Source organism: Pseudorasbora parva, chromosome 9 (genome assembly GCF_024679245.1).
Source record: "Pseudorasbora parva isolate DD20220531a chromosome 9, ASM2467924v1, whole genome shotgun sequence".
Lineage (NCBI taxonomy): Eukaryota > Metazoa > Chordata > Actinopteri > Cypriniformes > Gobionidae > Pseudorasbora > Pseudorasbora parva.
This window is the reverse complement of record NC_090180.1, coordinates 5,889,683-5,914,170: the sequence shown is the minus strand read 5'-3', so window position 1 is coordinate 5,914,170 and position 24,488 is coordinate 5,889,683. Positions and strand designations below refer to the sequence as shown.

Sequence of the window (24,488 nt, the reverse complement as noted above, 5' to 3'; positions counted from 1 at the left end):
CATGCTTATGATTTTTGTCATAAAAGACAAATCGCAAATTTTGACCCATTCAATGTATTTTTGGCTATTGACACAAATATATCCGTTCTGTGGTCCAGGGTCACAAATGATTCTTTAGCAACAAATCAGCATATCAGAATGATTTCTGAAGGATCATGTGACACTAAAGACTGGAGTAATGATGCTGAAAATACAGCTTTGCCATCACAGGATTTATTTTATTATTTTTTAAAACAATTAAAACAATAATATTTCGCAATATTACTGTTTTTTTATTACATAAAAGCAGCCTTGGTGAGAATAAGAACCCCAAAATAATTTTGGCCATGTGGTGCTACTAAATACTTTGACTGCCATAAACCGCTTGTATAGATGTTTACCCATCAAGTTCATAAATCTATGTGTGCACTTTCCGAATCACATAACTCGATCAATGAAGTATCATCTCTGTTGTAGAACACACAAACAGTAGCTATGATGATTATGGATTGGGTGGAAATAAAGGCTTGAGGCAGAACGTGGAGTCACACACCCCTAATCAATGACCAGGTTTGCCACCGCACGGTGTATATAGTGGCCTGCCTTAGCCGTAGCACTATCAGGAAGCTAAACGCTCACCCATTGTCCTTGGGTCTTTACAGCAGCTGCTAAATCACTCTATTGATTTTCTTCCGGCGAGTGTGTAAGGATTCATTTTGTGAGGCTGTCTGTGTTTGTGCAGGGGGTGACGAATCGCAGAAGAAAACAAAACGCCACATGTTAATAGGGCCACGGCGTTGTTCTCCTGAAGCCCATTCATCACAGATTCTTCTGCGAACAATGCACAGACAGAGACAGGCTCCCGGAGAGTGAGCAACAGAGATGAGCCACAAGGCGTTTTTAGCCGAACCCCCGTTTTAATGAGCGAGTCGACCCGCTTTCAAACAAGCATTAACTTTTTTCATCCTAATAGCTCCCCATAAAAGACAATTACTGACTAAGTATGTCAGGTAATTACAGGCGAAATAAATAAATAAGTGCTCTCAGGTAGATAAATACAGATTCAGTTGTGAGATATGATTATGAGTGCCGACAACACAAAATAAATAAATAAAAAACATCTAATTGTTCCCACTGGCTGGAAATTGTCATTCAATTTCCAGTATGCTATAAGACTGACAATTGTGAAATCACTCTCGAAGACGTCTGGCTAGATAACATCACATTGATAACACAGAATGAGTCTCTCTTCATTGGGATCATTAAAGCCTTTTAGGATGAAGATATTTTTTTCTCTCCCAAGATAATTAACTTGAGAAAAATGACATGACAGATGAGGCAATCCCAGCTGTGGGTCATTGTGTGGTCAGTAGTTAATCACTGTTCTTTATGTGCTCCATTTCCATATTGACTTAACATATTAACTGAAACACTTGGAGCAATGCGATTTGGACCATTACAATTAGCACTCTGATTTAGTGTTCTTTGCCTCAATTCTGGCGAAATTTAACTGTCTACATATTGTTTTACAATTATTCACAAGATAGAAATAAAAATCGCATTGCTTTGTAAACAACAAACAATGGGACGGGAGCAACAAACAAATGCTGAATTGACGAATAATCTCACTTGACAATGACACATGACGTTGCATTAAGAGTCAAGGTGATATCTCCTTCGTGTTGAGATTTCGTGCTAATTAAATGTCACCTTCATTTTTGTTAACTGTTATTATCTTGTTGTTTGCAGTTAGACAGATTCTCTATAGAAATGCATTATTAAAAATATAGATATATACAGTATATGAATATTTAATGTAATGCCATCAAATGTGTTTGTTTTATATTGTCAAATTAGGTAAATCATTAATTACATTTAAATATTTAACAGCATTAAATCCCATTTGTTTCAAATACATTTGTTTTAAAACATTTCTCTATATTTTCAGGCTGTCAAAAATAATATTAGATTTTTTATTATGTGTTAAAATATTTAACAAAATGAATACAGCACCCATTCATTTATAGTACTTGATTAAAAAATTATATTAAACAATATATATATATATACAATGTTTATATTGTTTCTACATTAATTTAGAGATTCAGTGCAAAATTATGCATTACAATAAAAAATATATTAAAAAATGTAATGTTAGGTGTGAATAATTACATAAAAATATGTGATTAATTCATGAAATTTGTATTCAGTTGACAGCACTAAATATAAACACACACACAGACACACGCACACACACACTTTAGATTGCATATTCACTTTTAACTACAAGCTTTCATAATTACTGCTTATTGATAGTGATAGTGGTTATGTTTAGATAAATGTTTTGGGTAGGGTAAAGGGATATTGAATATGGTTATTCAGAATACGGCATTAATATATCCTATAATATATATAAGTATATAATATGTGCTTTATAAGTATATAAGTACTCATAAACATTCAATATGCTTGTAATATGCATGCTAATAAGCAACTAGTTTCCTATATATATATATATATATATATATATATATATATATATATATATATATATATATATGGGGGGACAGTGTAGGGGATAGAATGTACAGTTTGTACAGTGTAAAATCCATTACGCCTATGGAAAGTCCCAACAATTCACAAAAATCTAACGTGTGTGTGTGTGTGTGTGTGTGTGTGTGTGTGTGTGTGTGTGTGTGTGTGTGTGTGTGTGTGTGTGTGTGTGTGTGTGTGTGTGTGTGTGTGTGTGTGTGTGTGTGTGTGTGTGTGTGTGTGTGTGTGTGTGTGTGTGTGTGTGTGTGTGTGTGTGTGTGTGTGTGTGTGTGTGTGTGTTTGTGTCTGTCTGTTATTGCCTTGGATTGTCATAGGAGAATGAAAGTTGAGAGTTTGGTGTGAAAGAGTGAAAGTGTGCTCTGAAAAGCTGGAACAAAGCTGAGAGCAGCTTTTGTTCACTGCTAACGTATGTGAAAAGAGTGAAAGAGGGAGGGAGAGAAGAAGGCCATCCCTAAACCCACTGGGGGTCAATGAGTGCCTCCCATTTGACAGACAGAAAGATAGACACATGCCATCAGAAAGAGAGGTTTCTTGCTATTTCAAGCTAAATATATATAGAGAAGAAGGAATTTAAATGTAAAATAAACACAGCTTCAAATTAAGAATATCACCCCAAATTGACTGGTGTTACATACATGAAACTAACCGGTGATTTTCTCAAGCGTTTGATCAGGGGGGCGAGGCTAACTACTTTCCCATGTCTTCAGTGTGCTGCATGGGCCATGCTGTCTGACAAAGCATGTGAAAGGGCTTCACGTGATTGTATTAATGAGTGCAGAGCAAAGGCACTCATCCGTAAGAGCCAGGCCACCCATCATTAAACTCTAGATGAGTGGGACTAAAATAGTCCTGATACTGTATGTGAGAACTATAACATGTTGAGCAATTTATCATGAAACATTTCAGACAGATAGAAACAATCTATTTAATCAATTTAGGGCTCCAAGATTAAAGAAACAGTCCACCCAAAAAGAAAAGAAATCTGTAAATTGTAAATTCGTTCTTTACTTCCGTAGAACACAAACTGAATTTAAGACTATTCTGCCAGCTCCTTTCTTTAAATCAATGAGAATGTGAGCCGTCAGTCTCAAGCTCCAACATGACTAACAAGAATACTATAAAAGTATCATAAAAGTACAATTTTCCAAGTCATATGATACTTTTCTGTGAGGAATATGCTGAAATGTATGTCATTTTGCCAATCGAAGCACTCCTACAGTCCTTAAAAAGTCAGTTTAGCAAAAACATGAGAAAAGCAGGAACAATCCTGTGTGGGCTTTTGGACTCTTCATGAAATGATATACGATATGCTACAAATCAAGAGCGATATAACACAGTCCTCAGAGAGGAATACATTTCAATCCCAGTCAAGACAGCCTCCCATAATGAGAGAGCCCCTATTGAAGTGCTGAATCATGGCCGTCTTTCTCACAGCAGAACTGTGTCAGAGGATATGAAAGCAATAGCTGGTGCTGCACAGATGCTGTATAGCTGTTCTGTGATGGCAAACTCTCCTTTACAGTGTATTACTATGAATCGCATGAAGGTAAAATACTTTCACTACAAATCACAGGAACATAAACATGACTCTCCAAACAGCTCTGCAGCCCCGGCTGCCACAAAATGGCTCGGGTCTGGAAAATGTATAGTATTCTTAATATAGTAACACTCACTGTGGCAAGTTGTTTACAAAAATGAAGCATGTGGAATACCATGGTAGTGGTATAAAAACAGTAATATTGTGAAATATTATTACAATTCAAAAAAACGTTTCTATAACATTATGACCAGTGAAGTGAAAAACACTGATCTCTTCATCACAGCACCTGTTAGTGGGTGGGATATATTAGATCGATGGCTAGACGATTGGGTCAGAGCATCTCCAAAACCCAGTCTGCAGTGGTCAGTATCCATCTATCATGTGGTGCAAGGAAGGAACAGTGGTAAACCAGCGACAGGACGGCGTCATGGGCGGCGAAGGCTCATTGATGCACGTGGGGAATGAAGAATGGCTCGTGTGGTCTGATCAAACAGACGAGCTACTATAGCTCAAATTACTCAAGAAATGAATGCTGGTTCTGATAGAAAGGTGTCAGAATACATTGCAGTTTTTGCGTATGGAGCTGCATAGCCGCAGACCAGTCAGGGTGCCCACGCCGAAAGCACCAACAGTGGGCATGTGAGCATCAGAACTGGACCACAAATATATGGAAGAAGGTGGCCTGGTCTGATGAATCGCATTTTTGTTTTACATCACGTGGATGGCCGGGTGCGCGGATTACCTGGGGAACACATGGCACCAGGATGCACTATAGGAAGAAGGCAAGCCGACAGTGGCAATGTGATGCTTTGGGCAATGTTCTGCTGGGAAACCTTGGGTCCTGCCATCCATGTGGATGTTACTTTGAAACGTACCACCTATCTCAGCATAGTTGCAGACCATGCACACCCGTTAATGGAAATAGTATTCCCTGGGGGCTTTTTTTAGCAGGATAATGAGCTCTGCCACATAGCGAAAATGGTTCAGGAATGGTTTAAGGAGCACAACGAGTTTGAGGTGTTGACTTGACCTCCAAATTCCACGGATCTCAATCCAATCGAGCATCTGTGGGATGTGCTGAACAAACAAGTCCGATCAATGGAGGCCTCACTTCGCAACTTACAGGACATAAAAGGATCTGCTGCTAACATCCCAGACCTTCAGGGGTCAAGTGGAGCCCATGCCTTGATGGGTCATAGTTGTTTTGGCAGCAAAAAAAGGGGGCCACACAATATTAGGTCATAATGTTATGGAAACATAGAAAGGGGGCCACTAGCCTGACGTGGTCATACTCAATTCTAGTCAGAATATGAGTCTGAAACTGCTCCATTGGGCTGTGATTATGAGGCGTGTTTCAACCGAACCAGGAAAGGCATCAATTGGATAGACCTTTGTAGGAAAATTAATTAGGAAATTATGAAGGTGAATGCATATACAAACAAGCTCTCCATTCAGGATTCGAGTAAATATAATCCAAGCTCCTTTGATGACGTGCATGATTACGTTACTGTTGATCATCTGTCCATCATTGTCTAAAGCCCGCCCTGATGATTTTATTGGTCTGAACAGTTTCTGTTCGGAGATAATTACTCCTCTATGGAGCGAGGCCAGACCGAACTGCCTGACCTAAAAATGTTGTGGTCGGGGCTAAGTTCGGCTGGCATCCAGGCTAGGGGGCCACACAATATTAGGTCATAATGTTATGCCTGATCAATGTATTTTTTAATTGTAATTTATCAATGGCAAAGCTGAATTTTCAACATCCTTTACCCCAGTATTCGGTATCACATCATCCTTTAGAAATCATTGTAATATATACTAATTTGGTGCTTAAATAACATTTATTATTGTTATCAAAGTTTAAAAATGTTGTGCTGCTAAATATTTTTGTAAATAAATACACTTTTTTCCAAAATGCTTTGTTTAATTGAAAGCATTTATTTAAAATAGAACTCTTTTGCAACATTGTAAATATCTACTGTATCTTTCGATCAGTTTTATGCAATTTAATGCATTCTTGTATTCTGCATTCTAGTACTAAGCAAACCAAATTAGTATTAAGCAATCCATGGTTTTGAACAAGTTGCTATAAATACCACAGTTATACTATGGGTATTATTCAGTGATAACTATTTCAAAAGGAGGTTCCAGACTGATTTGGGTTAAAAATAATAATAATAAGGAACTCACGCTACATTCTCAATACAGACAAACAGAGACAATCCCACACTGCAAAAAAATGCTTTTCTTATTCTATTTCTATTCATATTTCTAGTCCAAACATCTAAAATTCTTAAAACACAAAGTATTTACTAGACAAGCAAAAGTAATTGTCTTGTTTTGGGGAAAAATAACTCCAAATTAAGAGAGTTTTTGTTTAAAATAAGCAAAATAATCTGCCAATGGGGTGAGCAAAATAATCTAATTCAAACAGAAAACAAAATTTTTCCCTATTGGCAGATTATTTTGCTTATTTTAAGCAAAAACTCTTAATTTTGAGCAATTTTTTCCCAAAATAAGAAATTAATTTGTACTTGTCTAGTAAATGTTTTTTAATGTTTAGAATTTTTTTTGATAATTTGACTAGAAGCAAGACAAAAGTACTAAAGCATTTTTTGCAGTGCAGTAACAAGACTAAGACAACAGCAGTTAGCCTGAGCAATTACAGGATCAATCACACATTTCCTATTGTACGTGAGCTTTCTAAAAGGACGAAATGTTATTTTGAGTGCATGTGAGGATGTGGTGGGTCATTAGGCTGACAGGGTGAGTGATGTCACACAGTGAGCTCAGTGGTTGAGATCTGTGCGATGCCATAGGCTGGTTTAGTTAAGCTAGGCAGCAGTGTGTCACTTTGTCACAAAGCAGATTGAGTATTTTCTGTCTAGCGGTGACTTCCACTGTCACGGACAGCCATGTAATGTTGTTAAAAGCCAATTTCCTCTCCTTCATCTGTGTAAAAATACACTAAGAACCATATGAAGACCCAAAAGCTAATTAGCATTAGATAATAAAACAAGAACTGATGAAAATATGATAAAGGCCATACTACTATTTACAAGTCTTTTCAGAAATGTCATGTCATGATTTAGCTATATCTGAACCTAAATCTGTCATACAACATTATAAATCTTTTCCAAAGAGTCATTTTATAGAACTAATGAGAATGATTGATCATTTCATGTCATTCAGCATAACCTGGTTATCAAACGCTTCTTTCAGTGCAGTAATTGCTGTGTCACCCAAGTAATTGAGATGCAGCCAGTATCCTTGTCTCTCAATCACCAGACTGGGTTTAAGTCTACATGGTTAGGCTAAAGTCAAACAGTCCGGGCTTATAACCAAACTCGGGCAGCAGAAGAAGCTTTCATCACCCCTTAAGCCTGACAGATTGCCTGCTAAATCAATACTCTCTGTGTTCCCTGTACTTTATGGGGAGACACTTAGCGTGAGTCAGCCAGTGCACTAGACACCCTTAATATGCTTAATATCCTGTAAGAATGGAGAGGGATTGTCTGAGCACAGACACAGGCAGATGGGAAGGCTTCTTGCTGCCTGTGTCCTCAACCCTGTCCCTTCTAGACGGGTTCAACAGGATGCATTTCAATGGGTGCTTGTTGAAAACAACAGAAAATCAACAGATGAAAGATGATATTTTGAAAAATGTTTGGTAACCGTTTCCTTTGTTAACATTAGTTCACATTATCTAACAATAGACAATACTTCTAAAGCATTCATTATCTTAGTAAATGTTCATGTAAACTTTTTTTAATACACTATTTCACCCAAAATTATCTGTCATTAATTACTCGCCCTTCAGGAACACAAATTAAGATATGTTTGATGAAAGCGGAGAACTCTCTTACCTCTCCATAAACAGCGATTTAATTTCAACCGATTTCATCAAAATTATCTGAACTTGTGTTCTGAAGATTAACGAAGGTCTTAAAGATTGCAACGGCATGAGGGTGAGGAATTAATGACAGAATTTACATTTTTGGATAAACTAACCCTTTGAGATCCAAAGTTGTATCTGTTAATATTAGTTAAGGCACTGTGAACTAACAAACATTTGGGCACACTTTAGTCTAGGGTATAATTCTCACTGTTAACTACGACTTTTACCTCAAATTAATGCTTATTAATAGTTACTAAGGTAGTGTTAAGATTAGTTATTGGGTGGGTTTAAGGGATATAGAATATGGTCATGCAGAAGAAGGCATTACTGAGTGCTTCATAAGAACTAATAAACAGCCAATATCCTAGTAATATGCAAGCTAATAAGCAACTAGTTAATAGTGAGAATTGGACCCTAATTTAAAGTGTAACATTAACAAAGGGCATGAAATGCTATAAGAATATATTGTTCATTGTTAGTTATTGCATTAACTAATGTTAATGCTTCTTGTAAAGTGTTACTAAATGTTTTATAATGAAAGTCATTAGGGTCCAAAACAACACTGGACCCCATTGACTTTTATTGTATGAACAAAACAGCAACAACAACAGCACTGTCACTGTGTCCAAGTATGCCTAATTCCATACTATATAGTGTGCAAAAATAAAGGGCCTAAAAAAAGAGTAGTATGCACAAATTAATAGGATTTAATAGGAGAAAAGTACTACTGGTTAGCCTATAACCTAACCTGGATGCCAGCCGAACTCAGTCCCGCCCACAACATTTGCGCTCGGGCAGTTCGGTCTGGACTTGATCCATAGAGAAGTGATTAACAGAAGCTGTTCGGACCAATCAAATTGTCAGGGCGGGCTTTAGATGATGACGGACAGATAATAAACAGTAAGGTAATCGTGCACATCATTAAAGGCGCTTGGTTGAATTTGTTCAAATCCTAAACGGAGAGCTTGTTTGTGTATGCATTCACCTTCACTATTTCTCTCAGAAATGATGGTCATGTTGGGTAAGTACTCTGTGTATCCTTAAATTATTTTTTTTACAACACTGGCTAAGATCGTTTATTCCAGCGCGCGTGCAGACAGGGTTGCCATGTTTTTACAACAAAACCAGCCAACTACTAGCCCAAAACAATAGATTCTTGAGGGTGTTCTCTGGGGAAAAAAGGGCGTTTTGGGTAGGGCTGCACGTTTTCAAGTTTTTCATTAACCGTTAACCGATGCCCTTAACGGTTAATACTCGGTTAACCATAGTGTGCGTCAGGGTTATTATTTTTAGTTTATTAATCTGACGACCGCCATCTCCGTAGTGAACGCGCCTATAGAGAGACAAGCACATCATGGATTACCTAATCATGGATTACCTGATAATTTTTTTTCATTTTAAATTGTTAAAAGACATTTCAAGCTTTCTTAAGATATATTTCATGTCTGTGAGGTGTACGCTGAGTTTCGTTAAATTAGGATGAGATGCGCGCTCCAGTTCACGAGCAACGCTAGTGGCCACGAGGGCGCCTGCATGATTAGGGCATGTAGTAAAATATGGAGCCGAGAATGATTCACACAGCGTTTGACTCGCGCGGCTGAGCCTCTCCCGGCAGAGTTCAAGCATCTGTGGACTCGTCCCTTCAGCTCTGGCCATCTTGCTTTCAGTCCGTGATTAGCTTTTTTTTGTTTTCTTCATTACAGTTAAAGTAACGTCTGCTTTTCGCTAGTCCCTCACAAGTTTCTCACTTTAAACTTTCTTTCTTCTGATCCGTTATGCACAGCGCTTCTGCTTCTGCCCTAATGCGACTTATAGTCCAGGGCGATTTATGTTATTTTCCTCTTCATGACGCATTTTTTGACTGATGCGACTCATATTCCAGAGCGACTTATAGCCTGAAAAATGCGGTAAGCACTGCATTGCAAAACTTACATTTTGCCCCGTCACTCTCAATTTTAAAGTGCTCCCACCCATAGACAGTAAAAGAAATGGACGGAGGGTTCCCATTGACGTCAACGGCGAAAGAATGAAGTCAACCTAGGGGCACTCACTTCCTGATGGCTGAGCGAACTGCGCAGGCTCAGACTAAGCTTGACGACGTAGATGTGACGTGAGCCTCCTGTCTGACAGCTGTGAGTCTTCTAGTAGATGTGGAAAGCGAAATCTGAATCACGTTGTTTAAATATTTTCTCCCGTTGCTTTTGGCTCACTATGGGCTTCTCCCCATTCTTCCCCCTTGACTTTATCAGACTAGTCTCCAGGACATGTCTCCACGTCCCCCCGACTGTCTCATAGACAGTAAAAGATTGCCTGCGAGCGTCTCCTCAGGTCTATACGGTAATTTCTCAACTGTGCGACAGGGTCGCGTTGGTTATGACGCAATCATTAGCCTATTTTTACAAAAACAGCTTCTGCGGGGCGATAGTGTAAGATACAAGGTAATGGAGCCTTTTATACATTGTCGTGTTTCTTTAGAAATAAACAATGGACAAATGGAGTCTTTAAACGTCTCAGATGCAAAGTTATTCACTGTCAAAGTGACTCAAAAATGAATGGGAGTCAATGGGATGCTAACAGCAGGTGATGGCTTGGTTAGCAATGGCAGCCCCTAGGGGTGGAACGCTTTCCGAGCGCTAGATTACCCCCTTGCTCCCACCACGCTCTACTTTTCTTTGCCCGCTTAGAAACTAAGCTGGTCATGACTTCTTCTTGTGGATATTACAAATGTCTGGGAGCGCTCTGGCGGTCTCTATTGGTGCAAAAATATATTACAACTACATTCAAAGCACGTCATTGACGCCACTTAACCGAGCAAAATGTTTCACTCGGTTAAAGGGTTACTTCAGCGATTAACATATGGCTTTGTATCAGTAGTAACCCTGGAGTATATTCAAATGATCGTGCTCCCCCCTCTTATATCCCCCTGAGACGAGAGAGGAATGTTTGCCCCAAGGCTAAAGACTACAGCCAGCAGAGGGAGCCATTTCCATGTTTTCAACTCATGCATGGGGAATGGAGATCACACTTACAGCACAGCTCAGCTACAGGCATTAATTTAAACGGATGCTAAGCAATGTAAGTGTTTTAACTTCTCAAATTAATTTCTATGAAAGTTAAGCTTCCAAAGGCATGAACTGAAAACGCGTTGTGAATGTATGCCGCGAATGTGGTCGCGATTACCTCAGCTCTCATCACGAGAGCTCATCAACTCATTTATGATGTTAAATGTAATCTGACTCCTAATCTGAGTCTGCTGTGACACTCACGCGGCAACTCGATCGTTATATTGAACACATACGTTCAGTATTTAATTGTAGGAACTCTGTAATCCAGTAGCGGTGGCTTTGGGAATGGCCTCACAGGGCAGCGAAGCATTCTGGGAATTGTAGTCTTTCATCCCCATGAGACAAAAATACATTTTCTGTCTTTTCTCAGTCTAGAAGGCACCAAATTAAAAAATAATTTCACATTTCTACTACATTAATGACCCAGTTTAAATACAGATTCATCTTCCCAGCGCTGAAGTACCCCTTTAAGCAATTTTTTACGGTTAATCGGTTAATCGGTTAACCATGGACACCCCTAGTTTGGGGGTTAAAATGCGTGTAATTTTGGCAACGATGCCTGCTAAAATTCGCATTCCTGGGTCTATATATCACATCATTGAGGTCGCTTCATCCTGTGGACATGGAAAACAACCCGCAAAAAAAAGCAGATTTGGCAACACAGTGCAGTTGAGTTCTGTTGACATTTGACAACTAACGTTATGTGTCGCTTCGTTGCTTTGATTGGTTGTAGGTCTGTCCAATTGAGGTCTTTCCTGGTTTCGGTTGAAACACGCCCCATAATCACAGCCCAATGGAGCATCAGACTCATATTCTGACTACAATTGAGTATGACCACGTCAGGCTACCTATAACCTATACTTTATCAACACTGTGATCCAGGCACCTGAATTGGCCTTTCATAATGCTTAAAATGCACTCTACTACGCTGCATACCTGGATATAAAGAACGACAATGACTTAATTTACATACTAACAACATACTCACAACTTAATTTACACAAGCACCACTATTTCAGCTCACTTAAAAGCCTAGTTAAAGTAGATTGCTGGTGGTAGCAGATTTCTGCACCCAATTACTGCTCACACAAAACTGTTTAGTGAATTCGGCCCACCATCTTTCTTTCCATCAATTTATCCTCTGCAGCTAGAGGGTGAAGAGAAATATAATGCATTTCAGTACAGTCTCAGTGGAAAAGCCTTTCAATGTTTTCTTTTCTTTTCATGTGCAATTTCGAGCAAAGTGGGAATTTGATACTACACGTACATTCATGCATTTTCTTTTTACATTTAGACAGATGCTTTTATTCAAAACAGATTCCATTGCAATCAAGGTACATGCTTTACCCATCCCCATAATGATGCTAGCATCAACTCCAACAATTGAGCTTTAAAACAGACAAAAAGCTTGTTGCTACGTATAGCAAATGCTAAAAGAAATGTACATACTTTACGAATTGAATACTAATAATACTATTTTCCCACTGTTAACTGTATGGCCAGAAGCTCCCGCTTGCCGTTTTACTATAGTGAGATTAGAGCTGTCAAACACATTGTCTCCTCAATACAACTTATTTACACCACATGCCAACAGAGAATTATCTCTCCTCGAGGCACACATTGTAGACGCGTACACAGTGCCAGCGCAGTCCGAGCTCACAGGAGACTGGTGGACTAATCTGGCAGGAAAACAGTCAAACAGCTTTGGCTTAATACTTCCTCGCTGTGCTCGACAGACAGCGTTTAGCGAGACAACTCCACGCTACAGGATACAGCTCGACAGTGAACGTCTAGTACAGAGTCAAAGGCCTCACCTAGAGCAGCAGATGTTTAACGCTGCGCTTAGGTTCGGTCCGACTAGAGACAATAAGACAAGTTTACACTGCATTTCCACTGTTAGTGCAGAGGCATTCTGCACATCGGTTAATCAGTGATTTGTTTTTGCTGAGTATCAGAAAGTTGGTTGAACTAGGCCAGTATTATGTTTGTTCAAAATGGAGTGCTATTTGAAAAGACCTATGTTTCATTAAACAAGTGGGTCATGGGCTGAAAGTGCTCTCTTTAGCCCACGGTGCTCCTCCTGATGCTGTGACTTTCAGCTTGTAGCCAAAAAAAGTGCATTTTGTATCCTTATTGTTATGCAACTGAAATCGAACCATCACTGGAAGTATATATGTCTGTAGAAATGAACAGCAGAAAAAAAGGTGCACAAAGTAAAATAACCCTGAATTGTGAGACCAATCAAGATCCATGAAAACCCTGATTAGATGCTTGAGCTCCGTGTTATTTGACTAGCATCTTATATTATGGCCTTGAGCAGCCTGTTTGTCTGTTAGCTGTATTTGTCTTGAGGGGAGGTCTGAACTAGCCTGAGTCTTCAAGAATAAACATGCTGTCTGACAGCCTGCAAATAAAGGCAAGGAAATTCGAAGAACAAGCCTGATCAAAAATGATACACAGGTACAACCAACAACACTGAAATTTCCAGATTTTACCTTTAGTGTGTGTGTGTGTGTGTGTGTGTGTGTGTGTGTGTGTGTGTGTGTGTGTGTGTGTGTGTGTGTGTGTGTGTGTGTGTGTGTGTGTGTGTGTGTGTGTGTGTGTGTGTGTGTGTGTATATATATATATATACATGCACTGTGGAAAAGTCTTAGGTACTTTGGTATTTTCACCAAACAAAATGGTTTTAAGCCAGCTATTTATATATTTAGCTGTAGTGTGCCAGTAGGATATATCAGTTTATATTTCTAAACATTCCTTTTGCCATTCATTGTAATATTACAGTGAGATTTTCTCTGATTTGATTTGATCAAATTGAGATTTGATCTGATCTCACCATCATTGAGTCTGTCTGTGACTATACGAAGAAACAGAAAAAAACTGAGACTGACTAAATCTGGAAGAACTGCGGCATGGCGCTTCAAGAAACCTTCTTGCAAAGCTACCTGAAAAACTAGTATGTGCAACTGCACCGGAACAAAAGGGTGGTTAAACACAAAGGGTGGTAATACCAAATATTGATGTTTTAGTTAATAGAGGTTAATTAACAAAATCTATTTATGACATTGTTTTTGAAAGCATCTTCACTTTCTTGAGTGCCTAGAACTTTTCACAGTACTATAGCTTTGCAGGTTTCTTCAAGTGTTGGTGATATTTCTGGTGAAAAAAATCGTATAGGTCTCGGTGAAAAAGCACTTGATGGCCTGGCTTGACTATGTTATCTCTCCTCTTCTCTTTACTCAACTCGTCTTAATGGGAGAGAGATTGAAAAGATGTGTGACAAAAAGGGCTTATATACACACACACACACACACACACACACACACACACACACACAGAGAACTTTCTTACATGACTGTGTTCCCAAACAGCAGGCATCCGCCTCTGAAAGATAACTTTATTGCTTTTCGCCTGCGAGCACTGAGGCACAAGTCATTTATTATATACAAAATTATTATATACAGTGGTTTCTCATACTGAAGCAGCTTCCATTTTTTTTTGTGATATTTAGCTCCAGTTTATCAGGAAGTGACGTTTTTGTTCTCTTTGGCTCACTGGATGGAAACGGGTTATGTGTTTGTACTGGGGTTTGTGGCCCCCCTGGTTAAGGTCTCCAGTGCTCTGCTCACACTGTTTCCATCCACCTATTTTTAGGTACATTTTGGGATATTAAATAAAAAAAATGCTGGATGGAAACGCCAAAATGCACATAAATTCAAAAAAAAAAAAAAAAAAAAAAAAGTGCATTAAAAACGCATGTGCTCAATTAGGTCGGATAAACTTGTTTATCTGTTAAGAAAATGTGTGCATGAACAATGATGGAAACACATTTACTAAATAAATTCCTTGATGCGCACTAAAAAAGACACCGCTTTGCGACGGGATGGCATAACTGGAGTACACAGTGGACCGATCTCGTTGCACAGAATCTGAAATGCTGTATCGGTCGTTCTGAAATGTCTGAGCAATGTCTGTGGTCAAAGTGAATCAGTTTAATTATCTCCCAGAACTGTCAGAACTGTTCCCAAGCAGGCATCCGCCTTTCGAAAGCAAGATAACTTTATATATTTTCATCCGCGTGCCACAAGTAATTTATTATATAGGCCTGCAAAATTATCATATACAGTTGCTTGGCTTCTTCAACTGCAGCAGCTTCCATTTATTTTTATTTTTGTAATATTTAGCAGCAGTTTATCAGGAAATGACGATTTTGTTCTCTTTTTGGATGGAAACGGTGCTTAGTCGCAAAATTATTTGCACAAGCTAAATTCTCAATTTTGGATGGAAACATAGCAACTGAAAGTAGAGATACTAATACCAAACATTTAACTTTAAACCTCATCCTTAACAACAGAATCTCACTGACAAAGCAAGCAATGTGGGAGTCTTATTGACTGAACAGCTGAAGGACATTTGATTAATTGAGTTTCAGGCTTGATGAATAAACACACAAAATATTCTCCACAGCAACAACAAGAGGACAATACAATGGGGCCATTCAATTCAATTTGAACATTCACTGTAAACAGTGATTAGAAGCACTTATCAGCCTCTGAAGGGTCAAACTGATTGCATATAATCCATAAAGTCTGTTTTATTATAGAATCTGTTCTGGTTTACAGTTGAGATTTTAATTACAGGCTGAATTCAAAGCTTGTGAAAACGTAACCCTTTGTTTACTCAGCAGTGTTTAAAGAGTTTACTTAAAGAGGGAGAGTTAAGATCTGCGTCTCCCCTGAATTAAAATATTCATGATGGAATAAGCTGTGAAAGAACATCAAAAGATTTCACAGAGGAGAATGGCATTTGATGGTTTAATGGCAATTTTGATGGTGTTGAGGGATGTGAAAGATAGATGGATTTATCTGGATTGTGGGGTGAGACAGATCCACCAGACCCACCTGATGCTGCTCATGCTTCCGGTCTCAGATCCCAGCTTGCATCTCTCCAGCTGGGTGGCAACAATCTGCCTCTCAGCCTCCAACTCTCTCGTTAGTCGCTCAAATTGCAGCTCCTGCACACATAAAGCATTCAGAGCATATGTGTAAAGCCCTAAAGGAATTATGGAATTGATTCTGTCTATAGCATGTATCACACATGCACTTACACATGCTCTAATAACTACTGCACCGAGAGTGTGTGCGTGCGTGCGTGCGTGTGTGTGTGTGTGGGTGGGGGGGGGGGGGGGGGGCTCAACAAGGCTTCATTTATTTGACTAAAACTACAGTAAGAGTAATATTGTCTAAACATTTTAAGTTTTCTATTTGAATATATTTTCAAATGGAATTTATTCCTGTGATGGCAAATCTGAATTATCAGCTTCAGTGTCACATGATCCTTTAGAAATCATTATATGTTATAAACAGTAGTGTTGGATATAGTTTAGGATCCTGTGGTGAATAGCTCAAAACAACAGCATTTATTTGAAATGGAAATATTTAATAGTATTATAATACATGTTTCTCACCTTTGATAACTTTAATGTGTCCTTGCTGAATAAATATACTAGTAACTTACAGATCTCAAACTTTTGAACAGTGGTGTAAATATACTCAACTCTGAGCCCTGGCCATAATGAGTTTATTGGTTGCAAAGTACAATAATTAAAAAATTAAACATTCTCTTTAAAGGCACAATATGTCATTTTCACCATTGGAAGTTGCTTATTCATAACAAAGGCATAGCTTGATGACGCCTTGATTTCGCCGAATCTTGGGAGCTGTTGTCTTCAGCCTGGCTCTACCCTCCTACATACATCTGCTCAGTTTTCATTTTCCTTCAGTACATCGTCTGGGTTTGCGCCCAAATTTTAACCAGTCCAGTCAGCAAACAGAGGGAGTGGCTGAGAACAATGACGTTGATGTGGTGTGCTAGTTTCAGTTGTAGTTTTAGTAATGCCGGTGGAGAAAGATGCGAGCGAAGCCATTCGGTCTGTTGTGGCAACGCTGCCGAATATACAGAAGTTAAGCCGGAGCAAGAACAATTTAGTTAATTGTTCAAATTAAACGAACATAACCTACAGCTCTCGTTGACAGACATCTTCTTCACACACTCTTCTGCTCATTCCAATGGGAGATGGTTGTTGTTTACAGCCAGTATTTGGCTAGTGACTTCCGGACGGTTCTGGAGCATGACATACTTCATGACCAAACGTTATAATGGGTGCGTTTACATGCACACCAATAAGCTGATAACTCACAAATATCAGCTTATTGAAATAATCAGTTTTCCCCATTTACATGTAAACTGACAATGCAAGTAATTAAACAGCGTTTACATGACTTTATTAATAAACCGGGTTATTTCCTTGTAGTGAAATCAAACATAAAAATATCCAAATCTGACTCTGAGTTTTCCAAATGTTACATCAGTTGTGATGTTTAATAAAGCTTGCACCGTGTCAGCGGGAGATTTACGGCTCATATTAACCCTCATGCAGTTACAGATCCAGCGTTTTGACTGAACCTCTTCTACTTCTGCTGCATGAGATGAGAAAACATCTTTAAAATTTTCTGGGTCTTAAAAGAGTCTGTGTTTGTGATATATGTCCTTATTTCACGCAAAAACGCTAGCTCACTCTGTCTGGATGCGTTTAAATCTGCTTTAAGTTTGCGTTTTTGTCACCTATCACACATGCGGACTTCAATAAGCCGACAGAAAGCAGGTTAATGCGTTTACATGCAGCGCGAAATCGGGGGAAGAGACAAAAAACGATCTGTCCAGACCGGTTTATGTGTATGCCGTTTATGACCAATAAAAGAAAACAGGTTACCGCGTTTACATGACCAAGTTCATTGTCGTCTTATTGGGCATAATCGGCTTAGGAACGTGCATGTAAACGTGCCCAGTGATTGGTTATGTCATATCCAGAGTGGCTCTGGGCAGATCCAATAGTTTTAAACTTCAACAGAGTACCCGTCCTTGTGGAAGTTAACGCTAGTCAATGGAGAGTGGCCAGACTCTGTACAAATTAAATGTACGAAAGTATGGTAGAATCAGCGGGTACTATAAGACACTTGTTGCACACCGCAGAAAGCTAGATCAATGAATGTATCCAAACAGTTGCTCTCTTGTCTAATAAAACACATTATATATTGAAGAGTTGACTCTTTAGTGTTTCCATGGTTTCTACAAAATAAAACCGGAAATCGAGGGTAACTGGACTGCATTTATATAGCGCTTTTAACAGACCCTATGGCCATCCAAAGCGCTTTACATATTGCCTCACATTCACCCATTCACACACCGACGGCAGTGTCAGCCATGTAAGGCACCATCCAGCTCGTCGGGAGCAGCTGGGGTTAGGTGTCTTGCTCATGGACACTTCGACACTTGGTCAGGTGGACCCGCAGATCGAACCACCAACCTTCCGGTTTGTAGACAACCTACATGAACCACTGAGCCACTGCCGCCCGTAAGATGTCATTGACAGATGCACGTTCCGTGTCCTGGTTAAAATGGCTTATTTCTCAGGATTTAAATATTCTTGGTAACATTTGCGATAATGTAAGTGCACAAGTCAACAAAACATATAACATTGTTCTAGTGGTTTTAGGATACTTTAATCCAAAAATCTTATTATTGTCCCTTCCACCAAGCTACACAGTTTCTCCAGACATCCAAAAGCAGTATTCTGACCTTTGATAGTCACTGGACCATTCCAGCACTATACATCACCTCTCCACTTTTAATTAGATACACACTGCTTAACATTTAATGACAAACTTGTCGATGCTAAATCAGCGATGAAATCCCAGAGCTCCTCTTTAAAGTAATCACTGTGAAAATCCAGTCAGAAAACACTGCACTATGTGCCTAAGCCCGGGGCTACGACAGTCAATGCAACGTTCCCACTTCTTTTGTGACAAGGCTGAAATGAGTTCACTCAGCCACAAGGTCAAAGACTCTCTCCCTAGAGCAGTTAACGCTTAGAGGGCTCCAGAACGCATCACCTGCTATTTTGGGCACAAACCCAGATGAAGGCTATACAAAAATACCCATTCAGAGTGTTAAAGAGAGCTCTATCTGACTAAAGAGGCGCTAACCACAGCATCAAACACTTCTCAACAATCATCATACATGCACGTTTAGGATCTCAATGAATGACTTTATGGCAGATGCATCTCAGTGCACTTGGATCAAACAGCCAAGCTGCTTAGTGATCGCTCTTCCACTGAAAAAGCATGCTCATTTCAACTCTAACAAGCATAATCTCTGACCTTTCTTATTTCACATCAACAAGTTCATGATAGAGCCAAAAACAGAGAACAACAATTGATTAGACTCTAAAAATCAACAACAACAAAACTGCTCCAGCTTTCCATCTACCCACATTAAAAACACCTGTTGCCTTCACAAATAAGATAACGGCGCTCTTACCGGCACATGTACCATACTCCACAGGCCGTCCGCGCTGAGAACGAGCAGTGTTAGCGCATCACTATCCCACTAGACTGTGTTCATCTCTGCTTATCAAGAGAGTAAAGTCATTAGAGAAACTACTAGAGTGGTAGTGACTGCCTTCCAGCGGGAAAGCAAAAAGTGGAGTGCAGTCAGGCACAAAGGTCGTCATGGCAACAGTGAATTTAGAGCCCCTTTGGCATTATTTATGCAACATTGCATCACAAAGGGTCCCTCCCACCAGCCAGCCAGCCAAATACCACTGCCCTCCAGTCACTCTTCCGCCTCCTCCTAAACTCTTCCCCTCTTTCTGACGCCATCTGTGCTCCACTCTGAAGAGGAGAAGGGGGGAGAAGCGGGGTCTTATTGAAAGTATAGAAGGCCAGAGAGAAAGAGGTGTTTTTGCGGGTCCAGGCTGCAAAAAAGCACAGTTCCACTGAGCAATGCTAAGCTTTGTGCTTCCTCTAGGGATCCTAACAGGCTGTTCTGCCTCAGTAGCCTGCAATGGACAGACTCCCTGAGCAGTGAGTAGCCTCCACTTTCCAGTTGTCACAAAAGTTGGTTAAATATAGCACTCTGCACAGACAGAAAAGCACTCAGCGAGCCGAGAAGGATGGCAGACATGTCACCTGGACCAAAAATGGTTATTCTTTAGCATTCAAATTAAGTATTGTTGTTGGTGTTTCTGCTCCTACTTTTTTCATCAGGTAAAAACTGCATGAGCAAGAATGAACATTGATGAATGAGAAAAAGGAATGTATTCCCATTATCTTACATATTAACTCCAGAAAATGCCATTAAACCTAGTTGGTTAGAAATAAACAGAGAAATTGATTTGACCGCTTCAAGAGCTGAATGTGGTCTTCTGGCCTAAATGCCTAATTGAGCCCTGTGGACAAAGACTGACATTTAAGTTTCTTCATTGGTCCATTTGATTGCAAAATGTCACTTGGGGTTCGCTTCATGAGTTCCTTTAAGGATTTAACCCAATTTCTATAATTTCACGGAGTTTAATGAGTCCAGAACCACACCGACTGAGCACCATACAGTGTCGTTAAACAGACAGGATTGACTCAAATGAACTAGTTTGGTCTGTAAAATGTAAAGAGAAAGCACACATATTCCTGGTTGCAAATTAGGGGAGACCGGGTATAGTTGTAGCACGGGGAGAGAAATCCACAAATCATGGATAAGAAAGGATTCATTTGATAGTTTCAGTTTCCTCTGGCTTCCTTTACGATCCCACATTGAGGTTTTCCAGTCTGTGTTGCTATCTCTCTTGAAGCTACAGCAGAAAATCTAATTCGGAGGTAAGAAATTTAAATAAAATAAAAAAGATAATATTTTGTTTAGTACTTCTACCATTGTAGATAATGTTGAGTGAGTTATATCAGGTCAAAGTGTAGTTTCTAGAATAATATGTCAACCTCCTGCTAATTTTATACATCTAAGAAAATATTTGTGATTTTAATAATTCTATAAAATGCCTTTGTTTATGTTAATTAGCTCTTACACATTCACACACACACACACACACACACACACACACACACACACGCATATGAATGTGCACATACAGACACGCACAAACAAACACACACATGTGCATGCACAAACACAATATGCACATACACTCCCCGTACTCACACATATTTCATTGTTGCAGCCATTCATTTAAAATAAAACTGTTGTTGAGGCATATCACCTGGAGAACCCTTCGTTTTTTTTTTCATTTTTGTCTACCTGTTACAACTTACCCCAACAAAAGACCAGTATTTGTCTCGACCGATTGCAAATAAACTCTGGGATGGTTCGCTTCACGTGTGAAAGGTGAGAAAACGGACCAATGAACCAAATGCTATTGTCTGTGAATGAGCACAAAAACATCTTCATCTTAAAATGTTGTGCAATTGTACTTTTTTTTTTGCAAGAATTCGGTCCTGATGAAGCTGCATTATAACATTTGCATAGTGTTTGTGTGTGTCTTGACACAGTTAACCTCTAGACAGCGCTGGGAGATCCAGAGCATGTTTAAATTTGCTGCAGTATTAATACGAATGTAGTATATAATTTAACAGTGGGAATGACGGCTACAATCCGCAACAAAATGAGTGTCTCGACAGTTACAAATAAGCCACAATAAGCTCATGGGGCGAAGTTTACAATCATCTTAATGGATGACAGAGGACAGTTGCACTCGGATGACTGGCGTGAACAGATTTTTGGTACTTTGAATGGTTGCCTTGTGAAAGCGAACCAAGACCAAAGAAGAAAATGCAACATTGTAACAAATGAAGTCCCAGTTTCGGAACAAAACAGACTATCTATAGGTGTGAAACCGCCCTTAATCTTTTTATTGATAATTTCTCAAAACAAACTCAACACATTTATGAATATTACAAGTAATTAACCATTTTTTTTATTGAATATGTGACATTAATTATGTGACTGAGGTAATTCTAAATGTCTTCACTTCCGGCTAAAGTAATCACTCTTATCGGATGGAGATATAATGAGCTGATTAACATACTTTCCCTACAATAAAAGACCAAAAATGCAGAGTTAGAATTAAATGGGAAGAAATATTCTGCCTCAGCTTTACCACCCCTCACAAACGCTGACACTTTCCACAAAGACACTTTCCCCATTGCCATGCTCATAATAAATCTTGATATGCCTGTGGCTTTTTTATTAGTTAATGTGTCAATTTAACAACAGTAAGATAAATTTCTTTAATTAACACCAAATTAAAAGAGTAAAGAGAGCTGAGCTTAACAACAGCTCTTCTGAAAATTAATTAAATGTAAAATGTCTGCAATTTATAAATAAATATGACTAATATAATCACTATATCAAAGTAGTCTGAGAAAGTGACACTCAAAGGGAAAAATTAAGAGAATGTGTTAATTTTGGAAGAAATCACACTCAGCGGCCTAATAGTGCCGATACAGCGCTTCCTCCAATTCTTACCATAAAGACTTACATATAAGTCCAAGCTGTTAAACATGCTCTCCTTTGCTGACTGACCAGTGCATGTGATTCTGTTTAGCACAAGTGATACAGGAGAATTTTAATGAAAGAGAGTCGTACACAGGAGAGACTGTGTTCTGCTTGCACGTGCAACCTTGAAAACTGCGCACAAAGCACACATACAAGAGACCTGGACATTTTGCCAGACATTTTGGTACATTGTTTTTATGCATAGCAGAGGGGAGACAGGTCTTCAGTGCTACAGAGCGTCCTTTGTCTTTATAATCTGCATTGGTTTTAGATCAACAGTTCAGTTTATTCCGTGAATTTTGCCTCATGTCCTCTGTCTAAACTCCTTTTACTAAATGCCTCCAAAATGTGAGATTGCCATCTAGTGGAGGACACAAAATGATGGTGATTTATATAATATGAGCGAGTAGACAAGCAGTGTCAGAATGATAAACATTTATATTCAGTGTCATGCTGCACTTGATAATAGTATCAAGAATCAGAGATACTTAAACATGACTATAATAAATGTCGACAAAACACTTTTACAACATGTATTATTCTCTTTTGGACAAAAATAGACCAAAATGTATGGTTTTGTCCAATAAAATATATACAAAATATAAACTGAATGCCCTGCCTGTTCATACAGCCTACGACTGATTAGCAATATCAATGTCTAAATATATGCAAAATAAATGCATTTGATCAGAATAAGCAAAAGGAACTCATTTTGAAGGGCCATTGCTCCCAAATATAGGTCTCTGCAGACTATTCAATCCAAGACATTTCCTGAGAGGTTTTTTTTTCTTTCTTGCTTTCTCGTGATCAGAACGTTTTCTTCTGTCTAGATCACTTAAAAACAGCTTATGTCGAGATCATGAGCAATAAAGCAAATGCTGTATGCTTTTAGGACTTAAGTAAAACAGTAAAACTATGCAGGTTTTCTTGTTGTTGTTATTGTTGTTATTGTTTTGTTTTTTGCCTGCATAAACCTATGGAAAATTTGTACTCATATATATTTGTGTATTTTGAAGAGCATCAATTATTATATAAGTCTATCAACTATCCCCTTTTGAAAACACCCCAAAGTTGGGAAACAACCATTTTTGACCAACAGAGACCTCATTCTTCATTCACCGTTGATTGAAAATTATGCTTTTAAAGTCAAATGGTAGATAACTGCAGTTTCTAACAGCAGGAGCTAAAATACTATCCCTCTGTAGAGAGTAGCAAATCATGGTTCAAATGTTTGGGATCAGTGCAATTTCTTTCTTTAAAAGAGATAGTAAGACATATATAATGTTATGAAAGATTTCCATTAAAAAAAGCTGTTCTGTTTATATTCATCAAACAATCCAAAAAATGTAATAATTTCTGAAGAATCATGTGACTGGAGTAATTCAGCTTTGCTGTCACAGAAATAAATTACATTTTAAAATATATTAAAATACAAAACAGACATTTTAAATTGTAATACTATTTCACAATATTAATGCATTTTTGATCAAATAAAAGCCTGTTTTCTTGCAACAAAACAAAACAAAACAGTAAAACAAAAGAAAAGGCAAAAAACACAGACACAAACTATTGAACAGTATAGTGTAACTCAAGCTCTTCTATATGTCCCATGCAGTCATTCGGTTAAAACGTTTTTAATTTCCTCTCGGAGAGAAACACTGCACACGACATGGACCCTGTCCACCAGTACCCTCTAGTGAAAAGCATCAAAAAACGATGGCAGACAGTTTTTCTCGCTCTGATAGGAGAGCTATTAGACTGGCCCACAGAAGCCTATGGCTGTGTCCTACTTTAACACTCCCGTGTAGATTTCCAACCCTGAGAGCATGTCGCTTTTTCTGTCCCATAGTTAAAAGCATGAATGTGAGCTAAACGCTAGCAGGAACCGAAGGGCTTGTCACAATCCGTTTTTATCTAGACATATTCTTGACTCAAAAATGGCCTCCAGCCAAGACATACACACACATATATACAGTATATATGCAAAGTGAAAGTGAGAAATACTATACATTATTGCACACTAAATTCTGACGTGCAATAATACTATACCGCC

General features: G+C 38.7%; 1 protein-coding gene across 12 annotated transcripts in view; it reads right to left on the bottom strand.

Moving 5' to 3' along the window:
* ctnnd2b (catenin (cadherin-associated protein), delta 2b) overlaps nucleotides 1–24,488 on the bottom strand; it is an 89,266-nt gene that overhangs the window by 50,707 nt on the left and 14,071 nt on the right. For 11 of the 12 annotated variants that reach the window (XM_067453619.1, XM_067453622.1, XM_067453621.1 and 8 more), the window contains exon 3: nucleotides 15,937–16,049. In XM_067453619.1, coding sequence (XP_067309720.1) covers nucleotides 15,937–16,049 — 113 coding nt within the window. Of the gene's footprint in view, nucleotides 1–15,936; nucleotides 16,050–19,414; nucleotides 19,590–24,488 lie in introns of those variants that run through there. The other variant, XM_067453628.1, reaches the window with a different exon arrangement.